Source organism: Mastigoproctus giganteus, chromosome 12 (genome assembly GCF_048544385.1).
Source record: "Mastigoproctus giganteus isolate SK-2022 chromosome 12, ASM4854438v1, whole genome shotgun sequence".
Lineage (NCBI taxonomy): Eukaryota > Metazoa > Arthropoda > Arachnida > Uropygi > Thelyphonidae > Mastigoproctus > Mastigoproctus giganteus.
The window spans coordinates 31,875,159-31,894,609 of NC_143586.1; the positions used below are offsets into that span (position 1 = coordinate 31,875,159).

The window sequence follows — 19,451 nt, forward strand, 5'->3', positions numbered from 1 at the left end:
TTTAGGTTAGTGGAACTTGCACAGCAACCACAGAGGTGTAGAAGCATCAAAATTCTGTCCTATACTGCAGTACTTTTCCATTTCAGTCTGGTTCCACATTTTCTTTTAATATCTCTGATATTACATTTCTTTTAAAGTAACCTTTATACAGTAGACTAGTTACGGCCAACTTTTACAGTTATAGTTGACTAGAAATGCCCTCCCTATCAAAGCAACAGTTTGCTGTGCTTTTCTTCCTTGGAGTTAACTGAGTGTATGCCATACTCCTGAATAGAAAGTGAAGAAGGAGAATGATTTTATAAACAAGATTATGCAGGCAGAGGTGGAAGTGATTCTTGCACTGCTTCTATTGAAATGAGCAGCAGCCTGCAAAGCAAGTTGCTGGGAATATCAGGAACTGCTGGGAGTCATCATGAAACAAGTAAACACGTGGGCTCTGTTAGGGTAACTAAGAGTAAGAACAGGTGCATGTATACTTGCATGTACACCAGTGCTAGGAGTATAGTAAATAAATTTGACGAATTTGAAGTGCTGGTCAAGACATTAAAGGCAGATATTGTTGGGCTATCAGAGACATGGTGCCACACAGATATAAGAAATGCAGAATTGGAATTTGGGGAGTAAAATGTGTACAGATAGGAAGGGAGGAGGGGGTTATGCTGTGAGTTAAGAAACATAAAATATAATGCAGTGCATCCAGTTGACATTGGTGGACAGTGCAATGTTCAGTCAGTTTGGTGTGAAATAAGAACTGGGAAAGCAAAAATGAGGAGTGTGTTATAGGACAAATGACTCTGAATACGACGAACAACTATACAGAGAAATAGAGAAGTTTAATATGCTTCTTAACTAAGAAGTTAAGAAGCATATTAAATCTAAGGCAGTGCATCCAATTAACATGGGTGGCAATTGCAATGTTGAGTAAGTTTTGTGTGATACAGTCCATTCCGGTTATTTGGGACACATCGGGACTAGTGCATTTTGGCCCGATTAAGCGGCTGCCCCAGTTATCCGAAGTTTCATGTAAATAGTTAAAAATACAATGTACCCTCCCCCCCCCCATTTTTTTTTTTTTTTTTTTTTTTACAATTGGTTCACAGTACTGTACAATCAAATCACGTTACAACGAACTCAGCATAGTAAAGTACCATTCACTATACGATGTGCAGTAAGCGCCGGCCATTGTGATCACGTTTGTGAATTGAATTTTAATTCTATTACACAGCGATTCTAATTAGCGAAAATAGGAGGAATATTATCCACAGGCTATAAAAGCAAAGATATATTAAGCACAAATTTACCATTTATTACCTTACCAATTAAAAAATACGTGATAATCGGAATAATTAATACGTACTGTAATATGTACATACGAACTAGTTGACATTTCTGTTCACTGACATTTGTGGATGGGGGTTAAAATTTAAAACAGTAAAAAGATAAGCAATCGATAACAAAGAACACAGCACACACACAAATTGCAAGTAACACGATATGCGCAAGTGAGAACGGATTAACAAGTTACAAAGCTTTAAAAATTAACAAGTTACAAAGCTTTAAAAATAGGAATTTGCGTAATACCGACAGCTGGAATTCCAGCTGTCGGTATTACGCAAATTCAGTAAGATCGAGTTTACTGTCCGTTTATGATAGATTTCACTAACAGAAAAGCCCAGTAAACAGGTGCCTGCTAATTGTTTTATGGTTGTGACCTCCAGAATTTCGATCGAACCACGTGGTACCGTCGGAGACAATCGTAGGGTAATCTCCAGTGCTGCGGTCTCCTGCCTCGATTAAATGGCATGCTGTCCCAATTAAGCGAAGTAAACCCTGGCTATTTTCTCGATTGGTTTCTGTTTTTTTAAGATTTCCCCCGATTAACCGGTGGCCCAAATAACCGGAATCCACTGTATAAATACTGGGAAAACCAAATTGAGAGTAGGAGTTTGTTATAAGTCTAATGATTGTGATGTGAATACCAAACAGCTATAAAGAGAAAGAATGGGCCAGCAGATCTGAATATTTCATAATGGGGATTTTAACTTGGGATTTTTCCAGATGTTGACTGGAATTTGTGGGTTGGTCACTCACACTAGCAAGACTTGTGGATTTCTTGAATGACTGTTTTCTACAGCATGTTAAAGAGGCAACAAGAGGAAGCAATACTCGTGATCTGGTTATCAGCAGTAATTCTTCAAGCATTAAGGTTCTACAGGTAAAAGACCCACTGCATAATGTGATCACAGTGTACTAATGTGGAATTTAATTGCATTTACCTCTATCAAGGGTAAGGGAAGGGTTTTTCTTTCATAAGAGTGACTACAGTGGTCTCAGACAGTTTTTAAATACTGTGCAGTGTGACTAACTGATGATGCTACCAACAACAAAATCTAAATGGAAAGTATTCAGGGAAGTAATCAAAGAAGCTACTAGGTTTTTCATACCAACAAAGAAATACTGTTCAAAGATTAGACCTAAATGGATGTGAGATGAGCTATTGAGACACATGATATAGAAGGAAAGTGCATGGGATGCATATAAATTATCAGAATTTCTGAATTTCAGTTTGTACATTAAGCACTGTATAACAATTCACTAAACATGTTTACTTTGAAATTTCATGATGTTTCAGATTGTCATTTGTAAACAACTTGAACAAGCCAACTTTTATCTATTTGTACAATTGCCCATATGCCATCTGAAAGAAAATTAAGTAGCCCAGAGAAATTGTGACCTTTCAAGAGACAAAATACGACCTTTCCATCAGTTTTGAAAAAAAGTTGTATTGTCTTAAGTTTGGCAGAAGTAATTTTATTTTTATTGTTCTTTTCCGCTTACCGTATATTACTTCTCTGGAAATGCGGTATTTTTTGCAACCTCTTTTTATGATATATGACCACCAAGATCTAATAAGAATTAGATCTGAAGGTTGTAGTGATTTTTTGAACAACCCTTTTTATGTTTCCTTAATTATATTTTAGAGGGAGAACTATGTGACTGTTCTAAAAAATGTACTAATTCAAATATAAATTAAAGCATACTTTATATTTGATGCAAAAAAAAAAAAAACTCATAACAGATAAAATTTGAAACTTTATGAAACTATTTATACTCCCTATTTGAATACAAAAGTTATGAATAGCCTTTGAATGGGTTTACCCGCATTCAAAGGCCCTTCATGACTTTTGTATTTGCGTAACTAATTTTCGTGCTGATTTGTCTGCTACCATTACCTAATTTATTCAAGTAACCATTTAGCAGTACAATATCATGAGTAGCTTATATTCTTTTCTTTAAAATCTGTGAAAAGATTTAGCTGATTTCGGTTTAGCACACTTTTTACTCTCTACTATTATTTTCCAGTCACCACTCAAAAATTTAAGAATATTTTCAGCTCAAGTTGTTTCTTCACTAATGTTAAAAATGCTTTTTAGGATAGAATAAATTTTACAAGCTAAACAACCAGATATGCTAATTATAATTATTATTAGCCATAATAATCTATCTTTCTAAAATAAATTTGTTTAAATGAGGATCAAGAGATAGCTTAATTATAAACTAGTATATTTTATGCTTAAAGAATAGCTTTTAAGAAAAAATATACTGAAATAAATATACTTCCTGAAAGCAGGTATTTATTTACTTGCAATTTGTGATGCTTGGTAATCACACATCTAAAGTTATTTGTGTGGTGATAGAGATTTTAATTTTGGAATGATTCTATTTTCAGAAATATATTTTATATGACAGATTTTTGTAATTTCTCATTTTTGCTTTTTATATTTTTAGGGCATGGGGTTTATTCTAATGTTCTGGGTTACTTGGGAGGTGTATCTTGGGCAATGCTTGTAGCACGAACATGTCAGCTTTACCCAAATGCTGCTGCAGCAACTCTTGTTCATAAATTCTTCCTAGTATTTTCACAGTGGTAAGTTTTTCTTTGAATATTTTGATATACATTTTCCCTCCTTCATATATAATACTGTATGAGGAAGGGCTTTTGTATTCCATTTTCTTCTCAGCTCAGTAAAATATTAGAATTTGCTGTTATCTATCGGAATATGTAGTGGTTTAGAATAACATTTAACAAAAGAAATATGAGATATTTTTGCCCTAAAGTGTTGTAATAAAATTATATTTAAGAAGTAGTTGCTAATAATTTTTACCTGATAAACTTAGATTGGTTTTTTGAATAACATGTTAATTATGATTAACATATTTGCCAAATGATAAGACACACTGGACCATAAGACATCCAGATTTTAGATGATGAATTTTGAAAAGAAGGAAAAAAAAAAATATATATATATATAATATATATATATATATATATTTATTTTTTTTTTTTTTTTTTTGGCTAAATGGCTAAAGGGCTAAATGTCATTTTGCCTGTGAACAACTAAATTATACACCTGACCATTGGACCTTAATATTACATTTTTGGCTACGTTATACAGGAAGATGATAACAGAAACTGATAGCTCTGTTGATTATTGGAGGGATATATTGAGAGGGTTAGCCCTTGATAACATCTCTTTCAATGTATCCTACTACCCATAATTAACATATTGTGTTATATTATTATTACCTTATTTTACTTATGATTTTTCTTTACTAGGTTTGGCCTATGGAGACTGGTATTGGCTACTATAGCGTTTTGGTTGCCTTGATATGTGGGTATATATATTTTTTAATGGGCAGCCAGCCGGTATACATATTTCTTTGTATTTATATGGTATCATTATTATATTTTCGGACACCACATAATAAAATTCTAACATAATATACCATTAAACAGCACGTATCTTATGTATTTAGACTATAATCAAATATTATATATAATTTGAAATACAAATTCACAATATAAGTATTTTCTTGGTTGGGGGATCAGGATGCATTTCAGTTGCCTGTTTTCATGTTCTTTGGCATGAATGGACACCTTCAATTTGAAGCAACAGTCTATGAAAACATCTGCCTGGTACTCATTTCATCTGGATTACAAATTTATAACAAATGAAAAATATTGTATTGCATGAATAATGTATTGCATGAGCAATAGAGATGTTCTCTCTCTCTCTCTTTCTCTCCACTTATGACTCACTGGTTTACAGAAGGGATTATTGATTCTACATCATAGATCAGATCAATCAAATGATTAGTAATACTATTAATTTGGACTTATCATGCTACTTGCTGTCATGCATATAGAGTTCAGCAAGATGAACCTGGGGGGGGGGGGTGGCTGTTGTCTCAAATATTGATGGTTAGGCTGAGCTACATGATAATTCTCTGTAATCCTTTCCAAAAGGGGGGGGGTAGAAGGAAGTAGTGGTTTTGTATGCGAAAGTAAAAGGACAAGCTCTATTTAGATGTGCAAAGCATCACCCAACATATGCTAAGCATTAACCAGGGATGGCCAACGTTTTTTCTACACTGTGCCAGATGTCATGTCATGTTGAAAGTGTATCATAAGCTAACATAATCAATACTTCCCAATACTGAACTGTATCACCAAATATTGTTGGCTAACTAAATAAAAGAATTGCTGTATATGCTAAGTGCGTCTAATAAAAAATTAAATAAATAAAAATAAAATAAGCAATTTTACATTTATAATATAAATTTAATGTAGATTAACAAATAAATGTTTGTCCTTACAGGAGTGCATGTCATGGGAAGCTCACTAACTTCTCATGTCAGTTTACACTAAAAAGTGATAATTATGAACCGTGAGTTCTTGTCACATTGAAATCTAGGTATATTTTTTGGCAATTGATGAGAATAAACTGTTAATTTCTGATTTCTTACATTCCTTCCCCCTCTACATCGGTAGGTGAACTGCACATGGTGTATGTGCCTCAGGGTTGGCCACCCCTGAAAATACAGTCTCATTTAAAAAATAAATAGTAATAAAAATAAATGCATGTAATACACATTTTCCAGAGAAAAGGGCATCTTATGATCCAGCAAATCTCTTAAAATTCAGCTCCTTACAATCTGGAATTTTGTAAAATCTGGTACTATTTTATCAAAAAAAAAAAAAGTGTATATTATCATTGCAAAAAACTATTAATCCTTAAATTTCAATGAATTTTAATTTTATTTTAAATATCAATCCCTAGATGTGTATATTTCACCAGTTAGTAATGAAGATATAATTGATATAAAGTTTTTATACTGCAGTAATTAAGGGCACGAATCTGTGCATATTAAATAGGCCAAAAAGGGATTAACCAAATGTTATATTTATACATTACAATAAATTATGTATATAGACAAAAAAATATATATAATTAGATAAAACTAATTACCATCTTTGCACATTGATGGGCACTTGAAGGGGACCAGCAATTATCATTGCATAAATACAAATTAATTAGTGGAATCATCTGTTTCTGTGTGCCTAATGCCAGCATTACATATGACTAAGTATGGAAACTTTAAAAAGGTAGCTTATGTTCTGGTGTAGCATTATAAAGATATAAAAAGTTACAGTGATTATTAGCATTATTAGTGGCATATGATGCAAGAAAGCAAGCTTATACAGCATCAGCCACAAAAAAGAAAAAAAAAAAAAAAAAAACCTCTTCCTATTTCACATATCTATTCACTCCAAAAGTTTGTTTGGTTCTTCCATCAATTTATTTAAGCCATCAATTCCACAATGACAGCTGGAAATTTATTCCAGCAATCAATCACTCACTGGCTAAAGGCAAATTTCTGCAGATCTTATCTGCAATTGTCCCTCCTCAGTTTGAATTTATGCTCCCTCGAGTGCATAATCTGAGCAAGAGGAAGAATCCCAGCAGCATCGAGCTTACTCAAAGCCTTATATACCTCAATAACATCACCTCACAGGTGCCTGGTTTCCAGACACTGCAGTTTGCAGAACTTAAGCCTTTCTTCTTTAGAGCAAACCATTTGTTCTCCTCACCAATCTCACTGCCCTTCTCTGTGCTCGTTCCATCAGTTTTACATACTTCCTAAAATGAGGCCTCCAGACCTGTATGCAGTACTCAAGGTGTGGCAAGACCATTGCTTTATACAAAGGAATAATCATCTCCTTATCTCAGCTAGCAAAATTCCTGTCGTATCATTGACAAGACCCCATGAGCTGATCTGGAAGCTTGTCTGCAGTGCTAAGAAAACTTCATATCTGATTGCAGAATTACCCCCAGGTCTTTTTTGTCCTCCACTTACCTGATTGTAGTACTGAGCAGTTGATGCATTACCCTGGGGTTACTGCTACTCATATGCAGTACTTTGCATTCGTCAATGTTAAACTTCAGTTGCCACTTCTCAGCCCGTCTGCCCAACTTTTCATGATTATGTTGCAGTATCATACTGTCATATCATTAACAAACCTGCCAACGTTTGTGTCATCTGCAAACTTGGACTTCAAGCTTGATATATCTTCATCAGTAGCAATGATAAATATAGAAAACAACATTGGGTACAACACTGAACCTTGGGGGAATCCACTAATAACATTAGTCTTCAAAGAGCAATACCCATTGATTACTGCTCTGGCTTCTCCAACTCAACCATCCTTTTATCTATAAGGCGCCTTCGTAGCCAGGTGGGCAGAAGCAGCAGTGCATAGCACACGCTTCATGATTAAACCAGGGTTCGAGCCCATGACCACCAAATACAGAGGATACGGAACGGTCAGGGAATGACCACCGCATATCCTCGGAGCAATATGGCCTTGGTTGCTAATGCTCCTAAAAACCAAACAACAAACTTTTATCTATAGCAGCAACTTTCCATTAATGCCATACTGCTCCAATTTGTGTGCAACAGTATCAAAAGCTTTCCTGAAATACAAGTATATGATATCAAAATTATTTTTTTTCATCCAGTTCCTTTATGACCACATCAAAGTATCCAATCAAATTGATCAGGCAGGATTTCCCCTAAACAAACCCATGCTACGTCTGAAACTGTAATTGCTGTCTCATCTAGATGAAGAGGAAGTCTGTAGGGAAGTGGAGGCCAGAAGCTTATCACACTGGCAGGGAGCTAAATGAGTTTGTAATAACCGAGAGAAAAGTGGATGAGAAATTGTTGAAATTGAACATAAGAAAGGCACATGGGGTGGATGGGATTTATCCAGTTATATTCAAGGAAGCAGCAAAGGAAGTAAGCAAACCCTTAGCCATAATTATGAAAGCTTGGACTTGGTGGAGGTCCCCATGAACTGGAGATGAGCAAATGTGTCCCCAGTTCACAAAGGGGATCAAAGAGTGACACGAGTAATTATAGACCTGTTACTTTAACTTCTGTTCCAGAGAAAATAAAGGAGTCACTGGTTAAAGAAGCACTGCAGGATCATCTAGACAAGACTGCAGTTATAGTTCAGGCACAGCATGCATTTATTAAGGGGAAGTCTTGTCTGACAAATTTGATTGGGTACTATGATGTGGTCATAAAGGAACTGGATACAAAAAATAATTTTGATATCATATACTTGGATTTCAGGAAAGCTTTTGATACTGTTGCACATGGAAGACTACTGAACAAATTGGAGCAATATGGCATTAAGGGCAAGTTGCTACAATGGATAAAAGGGTGGTGATTCAATGGGCACTGCTCTTCATGGACTAATGTTATTAGTGGAGTCCCCAGGGTTCCGTGTTGGGCCCATTGTTGTTTCTGCATTTATCGGTGATATTGATGAAGGTATATCGGGGTTAATGTCGAAGTGTGCCAACAATACGAAGGTTGGCAGGGTTGTTAATGATAGTACACTACTGCAACACGATCTGGAAAAGTTGAGCAGATGTGCTGAGAGGTGGCAACTGAAATTTAACACTGACAAATGTAGAGTACTGCATATGGGTGGTACTACACTCAGGGTCGTGGAGAATGAAAAGGACCTGGGGGTAATTGTGCAGTCAGATATGAAGTTTTCTGAGCAGTGCAGATAGCCTGCTAGAGTAGCTCATGGTGCCTTGTCAGCAATATATGGAAATTTTGTTAGCATGTAAGGAAGTGATTGTCCACTTGTATATGGCAATGGTCAGGCCTCAGTTGAGAATGATGTAGAGCTGCTGGAACACGTACAGAGAAGAAGAATGAGATTGGTGAACAGAACAAAGGGTTGCTGTTACCAAGAAAGGCTAAAGTCTAATGGTTCTGCAAATTGCAGCATCTGGATACTAGGCACCTACAAGGTGATCTTGAATAGGTTGAGCAAGCTCAATGCTGATGGGATCCTTCCTGTTGATCAGATTACCCACCTGAGAAGACATAAATTCAAATTGAGGAAAGACAATTGTACAATAGATGTGTATAAATTTGCCTTTAGCCAGTGAGTGGTTGATAGTTGGAACAAACTTCCGTCTGTTGCAGCGGAGGTCAAGAATTTAAATAAGTTCAGCGCAGAACTAGACAAACATTTGGGGTGAATGGATGGGTGAAATGGGAAGGGGTTTTTTTTTTTTTTTTTTTTTTTCCCCTCTTCTTCCAGTTCTACATAAGCTTGTTTTTTGCATCATATGTCTCTACTAATGCTAATGATCGTGCATTGCTTCTTTAACCAGGGACGCCATTATTTTTCCTGGAACAGAAGTTAAAGCAACAGATCTGTAATTACTTGTGTCACCCTTTGATCGCGTTTTGTGAATTGGGGATACATTTGCACATCTGCAGTCCGTGCAGACCTCCCCGGAATCCAAGGATGCACTCAATTATGGCTAAGAGTTTGCTTACTTCCTTTGCTGCCTCCATTAATATATCTAGATAGATCTCATCCACCCCCAAGTGCCTTTCTTCAACAATTTCTCCATTTTCCTCAATGTGATACGTAGAACACTTAGCATTAGTTGAGGCATATGATGCAAGGAAACAAGCTTATACAGCATCAGCCAAAAAAAAAAAAAAAAAAACCGCCTCCTTCCAATTTCACCCATCCGGTCACTCCAAATGTTTGTCTACAGTTCAGCCTTAAATTTATTTAAGCTATCAACTTCCACAACAACAGGTGAAAGTCTGTTCCAGCAATCAACTACCAGCTGGCTAATGGCAAACTTCTGCACATCTATTCTACAACTGTCTATCCTCAATTTGAATCTATGCTCAAACCATTCAAGGCCTTATACACCTCGATCAGATCACCACGCAGGTGCCTAGTCTCCAGATGCTGCAACTTGCAGAACTTAAGCCTTTCTTCATAAGCGCACCCCTTTGTTCCTCTCACCAATCTTGTTGCCCTTCTCTATACTCCTTCTAGCAACTCTGCACCTTTCCCAAAATGAGGCCTCCAGACCTCTTATTATTACAAAATCATTTAGCTTCCTGTTAGAGTTTGATAAACTTCTGCCCGCCACCTCCCTTGAGAATTGGTCGTGTGAATGTAGATGAAAATGACTCTTTCTGTTTGTCAGCTACCTGAGCAGAATTGTCAACAGCTGAACCATCAATATCAAGTGGACTAGACTTTACATAAGTAAAGAAGCCTTTGCTGTTTTTCTTTGTGTCTTTTGTCAAAGATTTCTTGTAATCTGCCTTTGTTTGCCTGACCTCCTTTGTGACTTGATTACAAGAAAAGCCACCAGAAGCCTATGGTAACTTATGTTTGTCATAGGCGTCTGTGTTGCCTGCTAATTTATATGCATCCCATGGATTTTTCTTCTGTGCCACGAGTCTCATTAGTTCATCTGACAATCATTTGGGCCTAAACCTTGAACAGTATTTCTTAGTTGGTGTGAAAAGCGTAGTGGCTTCCAAGATTACATTCTTGAATGCTTCCCATTTAGAATTTGCTGTTGGTAACATCCTCAGTTGATCCCACTGTATAGAATTTAAACACTGTCTCAGACCACTGTAGTCATCTTTACAAAAGCAAAACCTTCCCCTTTACCCCTAATGGAAGTTACATATTTAAGTAAATCCCACATCACACTGTAATCACTGTAATCGCTGCTGATAATCAGATAAAGAGTATTACTTCCTCTGGTTGCCTCTCTAACATGCTGTTGTAGAAAATTCCATAAAAGTCTTGGTAGTGTGTGGTGACCAATGCACAAGTTTCATTCAATATCTGGAAAGTTAAAATCCCCTATTATAAGATATTCTGATTTACTGGCCATTTAAAAACTGTCCGAGACCACTGATGTACCTTATAACGGTATATTTCTCTGTACATATGTTCGTTGTACTCATCAAACGCATTATGCCTATAACACACTGCTACTCTCATTTTTGTTTTCCCACACACCAAAATGATTCAACATTGCACTGGCTGCCCATGTCTAGTGGATGCACTGCTTTTGATTTTGTTTTCTAACAGCATTTAATCTTCCTTCCTACCTATCACGTCCTAAATGCAAATTCTGCATTCCTTATATCTCTATAATACCATGTTTCTGATATCCCAACAATATCCACCTTGATGTCTTAACAAGCTCTTCAAATTTGTGGACTTGGCACATTGTGGCCTTAGTCACCCTTGCACCATAAAAACCAAAATCAAATCATCAAATTTGTTTACTTTACTCCTAGCATTGGTGTGCATACAATGTATCTGTTCTTAATCTTAGTTACCCTATCACAGCCCATGTATTTACTTGTTCCATGATGACTTTCAGCAGTCCTTGAAATTCCTAGCGGCTTGCTTTCCAGGCAGCTGCTCATTGCAATAGAAGCAATGAAAGAATCACTTTCACCTTTGCCTGCCGCTACTGTTAATCTATTAGGCTGTGTATTCTCCAAGCTAGCAGTTTTCCGACCCACCTAACACTGCCTCAATAGTATCAGCAAAATTGAGCGCCCTTTATATTTAAAGTGTATCCCATCCCTGTAGAAGCAGTCAACTGTTAACAAGCAGAGACCACATTGAAAAAAATTCTACCCCATGAGCTTTGCACATTCTGTCATTGCCAAATTGATTAACAAGGTGATAGGAGTGAGTATATGATGAATTAATTCTCATCATATACTCACTCCTATCATGTCGACAGGATTGCAGACACTTTCAAATTTAACCCTAACTCGCAACTGTTTTTCAACATTGATCTGTTCTTGTTTAGTAAGTCTACAAATCTTCTACTCTTAATGTCATTAGTCTCAACAATATCACCTTTTGTGTCCTTAAAAGATATCTGCTCTACAACATCATCAAATTTGTCCTTTTGCAGATACCTGGTCCTATTCTATCTATCCTTTTTGCATAATATAGTTCCAATTTCCATGCCATTAGAGTCACTGACAACAACTAGCTCCTGTGGGACCAGTGCATTGTGCCTTGAGGACTGCCACTGTGTTGATTGATGATCAAGTGCAAGCTCTGGTATTGATATGGGCAGCTGAGAGCCTGATGGGCCCACAATTAAATCCTTCTAGGGCATCCACCATGTTTCAAGCTCTCTTAAGGCCCATAATGATGCTTAGTTGGCATCTAACATCCTCACACTCTTTAAGTCTTTACAAACACATCCTCTTGACAGTACATTTCATAAGGCCTCTGATTGAGAGGACAGCCATTCCCCTCAGTCTCCCCATAGCCACAGCTCTCCCACTACTTTAAAAGCCCTTTGAGCAGACCAAAGCAGCAAAGCAAAGGGTTTTGCTGCTCTGGTCTGGATCACGATTTTGGTTCAAATTCAGTGTAATTTAAAATACTACATTAAACTTATATCCTAATGCCGTAACATAACACTGTGCACTGGCTATTCTATGTTGTCAACATTACTGAATATGTATATATTAGTATTAGTAACGGCCGTATGGTGCAAGAAAGCCTATGGCTTATGCTGCACCAGCCAAAAAAAAAAAAAAAAAAAAAAAATCCGAACAAAACAATGATAAAAACAAAAAATAAATAAATAACTAAATAATAATAATTAATAAATAAAAAAAATAATAATAAAATAAAAAATAAATAAAAAGGAAATGAATCCTATCATCCTATGCGCTTCCCTACCCGAAAGTACTATCCAGATGACCTTTGAATTTCCCCAAACTGTCGCCCTCTACCACCCATGAAGGCAACTTATTCCAATAATTTATAACTCGCTGGCTAAAATAAAACTTCCTGCAGTCCAATCTAAACATTTCCCCCCGTAACTTGAATTTATGTCCCCTAGTTCTAGCATCATTTATAATCTTGAAAATTTCGTCCTCATTCATTTTACTGATGCCTCTCAGAGCCTTAAACACCTCAATCAAATCTCCTCTAAGGTGTCTAGTTTCCAAACTCTGCAACCCACATATTCGAAGTCTTTCTTCATAAGGACGCCCTTTTGCCGATCTCACCAGGCGAGTTACCCTTCGTTGCACCCTTTCAAGAAGCTCGATGTCTTTCTTTAGGTGCGGTCTCCATACTTGAACACAGTATTCCAAGTGTGGTCTAACATAAGCCTTATATAATGGGATTATCACGTCCCTATCTCTACTTGCAAAAGTTCGATAGATCATCGATAGGACACCATGGGCCTTCCTTGCAACCTGTTTACAATGCTCAGAGAATTTCATGTCTGACCGTATCGTAACACCCAAGTCCCTTTCCTCCAGTACTGGGTTTAGTTGAACTCCACCAAGTGAATACGTTATTTTGAGATTACTGTTTCCCAGGTGTAATACCTTACACTTTGTTGGATTAAAGCACAGCTGCCATTTTTCTGACCATTCCTGAAGTCTATCTAGGTCTCTCTGAAGAAGCTCAGCTTGACAGTGATCATTAACTACTCTACCAATTTTAACGTCATCTGCAAATTTAGACATCACGCCCTCTATCCCTTCATCAATGTCGTTTATGAAAATTAAAAACAACAGTGGCCCTAATACTGATCCTTGGGGAACCCCACTTCTTACATCAACCCAATCTGAGGAATAGCCATTTATCACAACCCTCTGCCTCCTGCCCTGAAGCCATCCTTCTATCCATCTAAGGATTTTCCCAGTGATTCCAACCTGTTCCAGCTTATAAAGCAACCGCTCATGTGGGACTGAGTCAAAAGCTTTGCTGAAATCTAAATAAACAATGTCGAAATTATTCCCTAAATCCAGCTCCTGAGTGACCCTTTCGAAATAGCGAACCAGATTTGTTAAACATGATTTTCCCTTTACAAAACCATGCTGAGTATCCTTGAGAATTTCAAGTCGATCCAAATGATCCTGAATTCCACCCTTGATCATTGCCTCCATGATTTTCCCTACTACTGAAGTCAGACTGACAGGTCGATAATTTCCCACTTCACTTTTAGAGCCACCCTTATGTATGGGAGATACATTTGCACTTTTCCAATCCAAGGGAATCTCCCCAGAGTCTAGTGATGCTCGCATAATTAGCCTCAATGGTTCAATGCACTCGCTTGCCGCCTCTCTCAAGATTATAGGGTATATTCCATCAACTCCAGGAGCCTTACTGGTCTGTAGGCTTGAAAGTTTTTTCATTAAATAATCTTGCGAAATTTCAATATCATTAATTACATATTTTTTAACTTCGCTCCCACAATTTCCCATTGCCACAAATGGCTTTTCATTTGTAAATATCGATGCAAAATAACTGTTGAGTTCATCTGCAACGGCAGCTGGTGTATTTATTACTATCCCCTTTCCCTTACGTAAAGGTCCGATCTGGTTTGTCCTGCTCTTCTTGACATTTATATATGTGAAGAATTCTTTATCCCCCCTCTTTGCTCTGTTTGCTAGTGATTTCTCATAAACTGCCTTTGCCTGTCGAACCTTTTCTGTGGCTCTATTACACATCACCTTGTAGCTGTTATAGGCTTCAGTACTTTTTATTGCTCTGTAACTTTTCCATGCCACCTTTTTCTGCTCAAGTAATGTGGCAACTTCACTATTCATCCAACTTGGAACCCTTCTCGTGGAGTATTTTTTTAATGGTATATACGCATTCAAGGCATCTGTGATTAATGTTTTAAAAGCGTACCACAGTTCAATTGTATTCATTCTCTGCGCGATATCTACCCAGTTAATAGAGGCCATGTAGTACCTTAAGGCATCGTAATTTCCTTTTCTGAAATTAAAACCCATTCCTTTGCCTTTTACTGCTGCTACCTCTCTCGTCATCATCCACCGTAGAACTCCGTGATCACTTCCTGCTACTGGTTCCTCTACTCTCAGCCCTGTTATGTCCTCTGATTCATGTGTGATGATGAGGTCTAGGATATTCTTTTCTCTAGTACTTTCCCTGACATGTTGATACAAATAACAGTCATCTAGTTGATTTAAAAATTTTGTTCCCCATGTCGAGTTTCCTTCCCATTTACTCCAATCAATTAGAGGCAAATTGAAATCACCCATAATAAGGCATTGACGCTTACTTGCCCATTCCATTTGCATGTAGAGGCTTTTGTCATAATCTTCACAATCACCTGGTCTGTAGATTACTCCTACTCGCATTATACCTTTGTTTCCAACTATCTCACACCATACAGACTCTATACTAGCATGTGAAATGTCTGAATCCGGGAAAGCTATCGTCGCACTCAGGCTGCTTCTGATAAGAAGCATTACCCCACCACCCCTTCTATCTACTCTGTCCTTCCTAAATACATTATACAAGCCGTACTGAAACTCATCATCCCCAATTTCCGGGTGGCACCACGTCTCTGTAAGCCCTATTATGTCCGCGTTACTTGTTTTAACCAGCAGTTCGAATTCGCTCATTTTATTGACGACACTTCTAACGTTACTGTATAAACAATTAAGATTTACTGATCTTGTATATTTAACAACCCTAACACAGCCCTTGAAGTTTTTTAGGCTCTCTTCCCTGATATTAGCTACCCGCTCACGTGAAACGTTTTTGGCCCCAGAACATCTAGATAATACGTCCAGTTGGGGTAACAGATAAGAACTCTTAAGGTATGTGCAAGAGTTACATTGACCAATATTATCAGATTAACGCGTGTCAGTATTACCCACATCCCCCCTAACTAGCAGTTTCCCTGAGCCTTTAAGGTATCCTCAATAATACTGGCAAAAACCTTTGCACCACCTTTGTTTAAGTGTATCCCGTCTCTACAAAACAAATTCCTTCTACCTACAAGTGTGGGCCATGCTGATAGAAATTTACCCCCTAAAGCCTTGCAGATTCCTTCAAGTCTTGAGTTAATCCACAAGGCTCTTAACATATAATCCCTCCTATCGTGTCTGGGCAGAATTGCAGACACATAGACATTATGGCCTAGCTCGCGACATTTCCTCAGCATGGTCCTGTATTTTTCCAACAAATCGTCAGATCGTGTACGTTTAATATCGTTTGTCCCCACATGAATAATAATATTTTCTTTACCCCCTTTAAAATCTGACAGTCTGTTGGTGACATCATCAATAGTTGCTCCCGGCAGACATACCCTGGTTCTGCTCCACCTATCTTTATTACAAAAAATATTCCCCGTTTCCCTGACAATGGAGTCTCCTAATAAAACAATGTCCTTCTTAACCAGAGTAGTTTGCACTTGGTTTTTCTGTTTTGAGGTTCGAATCGGGTGTGCATCACTTGGTAGATTGCTGGAGTTTTGAGTCCCTGACGAGCTCCCAGATGCATTATTTTCGAGGGCAAGCACTCGTTTTTTCAGGGACTCAAATTGTTCCATCAGTGCACCAAATTGTAATTTAAGATCGGTGCACTCCTTACATCGATCACAAAGAAAAGAATCCCCAGTTGAGGTAGGATTAGTCACCAGGTTGACCTTGGAAAACATTCCACAGGTTCCACAACGGATTAAATCATGACTCACCCGTAAATCGCCATCTGCTATTTCCGTGTGAGTCACAATACCCTGTGACGTGTTTAAGGCAGATCTCGTAACTACCATTATAAAATTAAATAAATATCAATAAAAGTAACTTTAAAAAATTATATCTATAATATTATTAGAATCAAACAGTTACAGGAAAACCTATAACAAAATAATCCAACAATATCTAAATAAATCAAATATTTAAAAGCACTATCCAAAAGTAAACCACTTAACTGAGGAGCCCTGTCTAAGCGCGTCCGCTCACCTCGAATGCCAACGTACGAACGTCCATATATTTCAATATCGAGCTTACAGTATATGTATTTCATATATCCTATGAAGTTTAAGCAGGCACCTCCGTAGCCAGGTGGGAAGGAGCAGCAGTGCGTAGCACACGCTTCTTGATTAGACCGGGGTTCGAGCCCGTCACCACCAAATACGGAGGATGCGGAAAGGTTAAGGAATGACCACCGCATATACTGGAGCAATATGGCCTTAGTTGCTAATGCTCCTTAAATCCAAACAAGAACATGAAGTTTAAGTTATATGTATTAGCTATAACATTGCATTTGTAAATTCTAAGTAGTTATAATAGATAATAAATTTAACTATCTCCAACGTGATTCAAACTCTCAAGTGATCTATATGCTATATCTATGCCAAAACACAGATACTAAAAGTTCTATGAATATTAATGTCGTATTTTACTGACTACAAGATAAAGTTAAGTTATTAAAACATGTATGTTGTGCTATAAATTATAGTTTATAAGCCTTTCTTTTGCTACTGATAACACTGTTACAGAGCTGTGTGGAAACCTCCAGTATCTGCTGTATCAAAGCTAAAACAATGGCTTTAAAACTCTAACATTCTTATCAATACAGCACAATGCCAGCAGAAGTAGATTGTGGTTTTTTAAGCAATTACAGGGGCCAAGTAAAGAACAAATGCACCAAATTAATCAGGAAAAAGTTCGTTAGCAGCTCCCAAAAACACGTGTAGTCAGCAAGATTTCCAAAATTGTCAATCTATCATTTATAAACAGGTTCATAGCAATATATAAAAACAAAAATGCAAGAGAATTATCAAATTTTGTAACAATGTTAATTGTATTAAAGTATAATGATATACAGTCAGTCCTCATATTACGATAGTTGTGTTCCTAGAAACCCTCGTGCAATGCAAAATCATGCAATATAAACAACAGGTCCTATGGGAAAAATAGGGTTAAGTGCCGACCACCCAAGATTGAACACACATTTGTAACCAAAACATTACCAAACACAATATTGCTAATGCTTTTGCTTCTATCGTAAGCAAACTTGTTTTTTGTTTGATTTTCTATCCAAACAGATGACAGCTATTCCATCTCTTCCAATTCTTTGTGTCTTAATCTAATGGATTTTAATTACACTTTGAGTTGTTCCTGCTATGAAAGTTTTTATTTTCTCTACATTCTTTGTAATTCTCGGCATTGCCTCATTTAGGACTGTAGCACGTGCAATATCACATGGTCTTTCATTTCGCTCAAAGCGTTTCACAATTTCATATTTTTTCTCTATCAACAGAGGCAGACTGGCCATAAGCCTTACCGGGGAAACCCCGGTGGGCCAGGGGCCGGTGTGATTTTGGCCATAAACGCTAGTATGAGGCCACTACAAATTTTCCCAGGTAAGAATTTTTGACCAAGTTCGCCTCTGTTTATTGATATTGCTTTTCTTTTTCTCTCTGAATCTGTAGTGTCTTCACCAAGACGCTTCCTTTTCATACCTTTTAAGTATTTTACTCATTTTTAGAGAATAAAACACAATTACAAAATGAGGAGGCATGCTTGATACACATAAACAAAGCTATCACATGTAGCAACTGAATAAACAACACCTTAAAGGCAGAGGCACACTATGAACACTTCACTAGCTCACATTTTACTAAAGCACATTTCTGGGGGTTACTACCATAAAACAAAAGAAACAATTTCCCGTGGCGTTACTGCTAGTGGAATCTTATAAACTGGTTGTAAGCTCGATCTAATTGCATTTGCAATAATACCAATAGCTGGAATTGTGTGGGTTTTTACGTTATTATGGTGAAATGTGTTTCCCTTTCACTGATATAAAAAACAAATACATTTTCAGAATCTTCTCTTCATTCCTATCATGTTGCGTTCAGTTGGGGTGATTCTGCGGTTGACTGCCGTTTCTTGTAAACACAAAGGCGAATCGTGCGTAAGCAAATTTGGTTCGTGTTATATACGATATTGTTCCCCTATTTATAATTCGTGTATGATCGAATTTGTGTAGTGTAAACACGTTATACGAGGACTGACTGTACCTAGTAGGGTTTCTCTCTGTATGCACCTTTCTTGGAAAGTCCCTAAAAAAAGAACCTAATACCCTCCCAGGATTTCCGGGAAATCCAGGAAATGGTGATATACTAAGAGAATGGTAATTTTTTTTTTTTTTTTTTTTTAATTGTTTGATGATAAGATTCCCTTTTAGAATTCAAAAAATGAATTACTTATGCTTACATGGCCATTTTATATTGTAATACTTGAATTGCATTTACCGTCATTAAACAATTTTTATCATGCTATTCATTAGCAAAGGACAAATAAAAGGCTAAAATATTATATTTCTTTAATTATAATTAAGTGCATTTGCAAATTGAAAGAGATTATTTTTATTACAAAGAAATTATTTTTTTAAAATATCTTAAAATACCGTCCCAGGATTTCAG

General features: G+C 37.0%; 1 protein-coding gene across 1 annotated transcript in view; it reads left to right on the forward strand.

Annotated features, from left to right (window-relative positions):
* The window catches only part of LOC150076854 (poly(A) polymerase type 3-like), a 341,061-nt gene that overhangs the window by 185,579 nt on the left and 136,031 nt on the right, over nt 1–19,451 (forward strand). Inside the window, exon 9 of the mRNA XM_090386405.1 lies at nt 3,790–3,928. Within this exon, the coding sequence (XP_090242531.1) occupies nt 3,790–3,928 (139 nt within the window). The remainder of the gene's footprint in view (nt 1–3,789; nt 3,929–19,451) is intronic.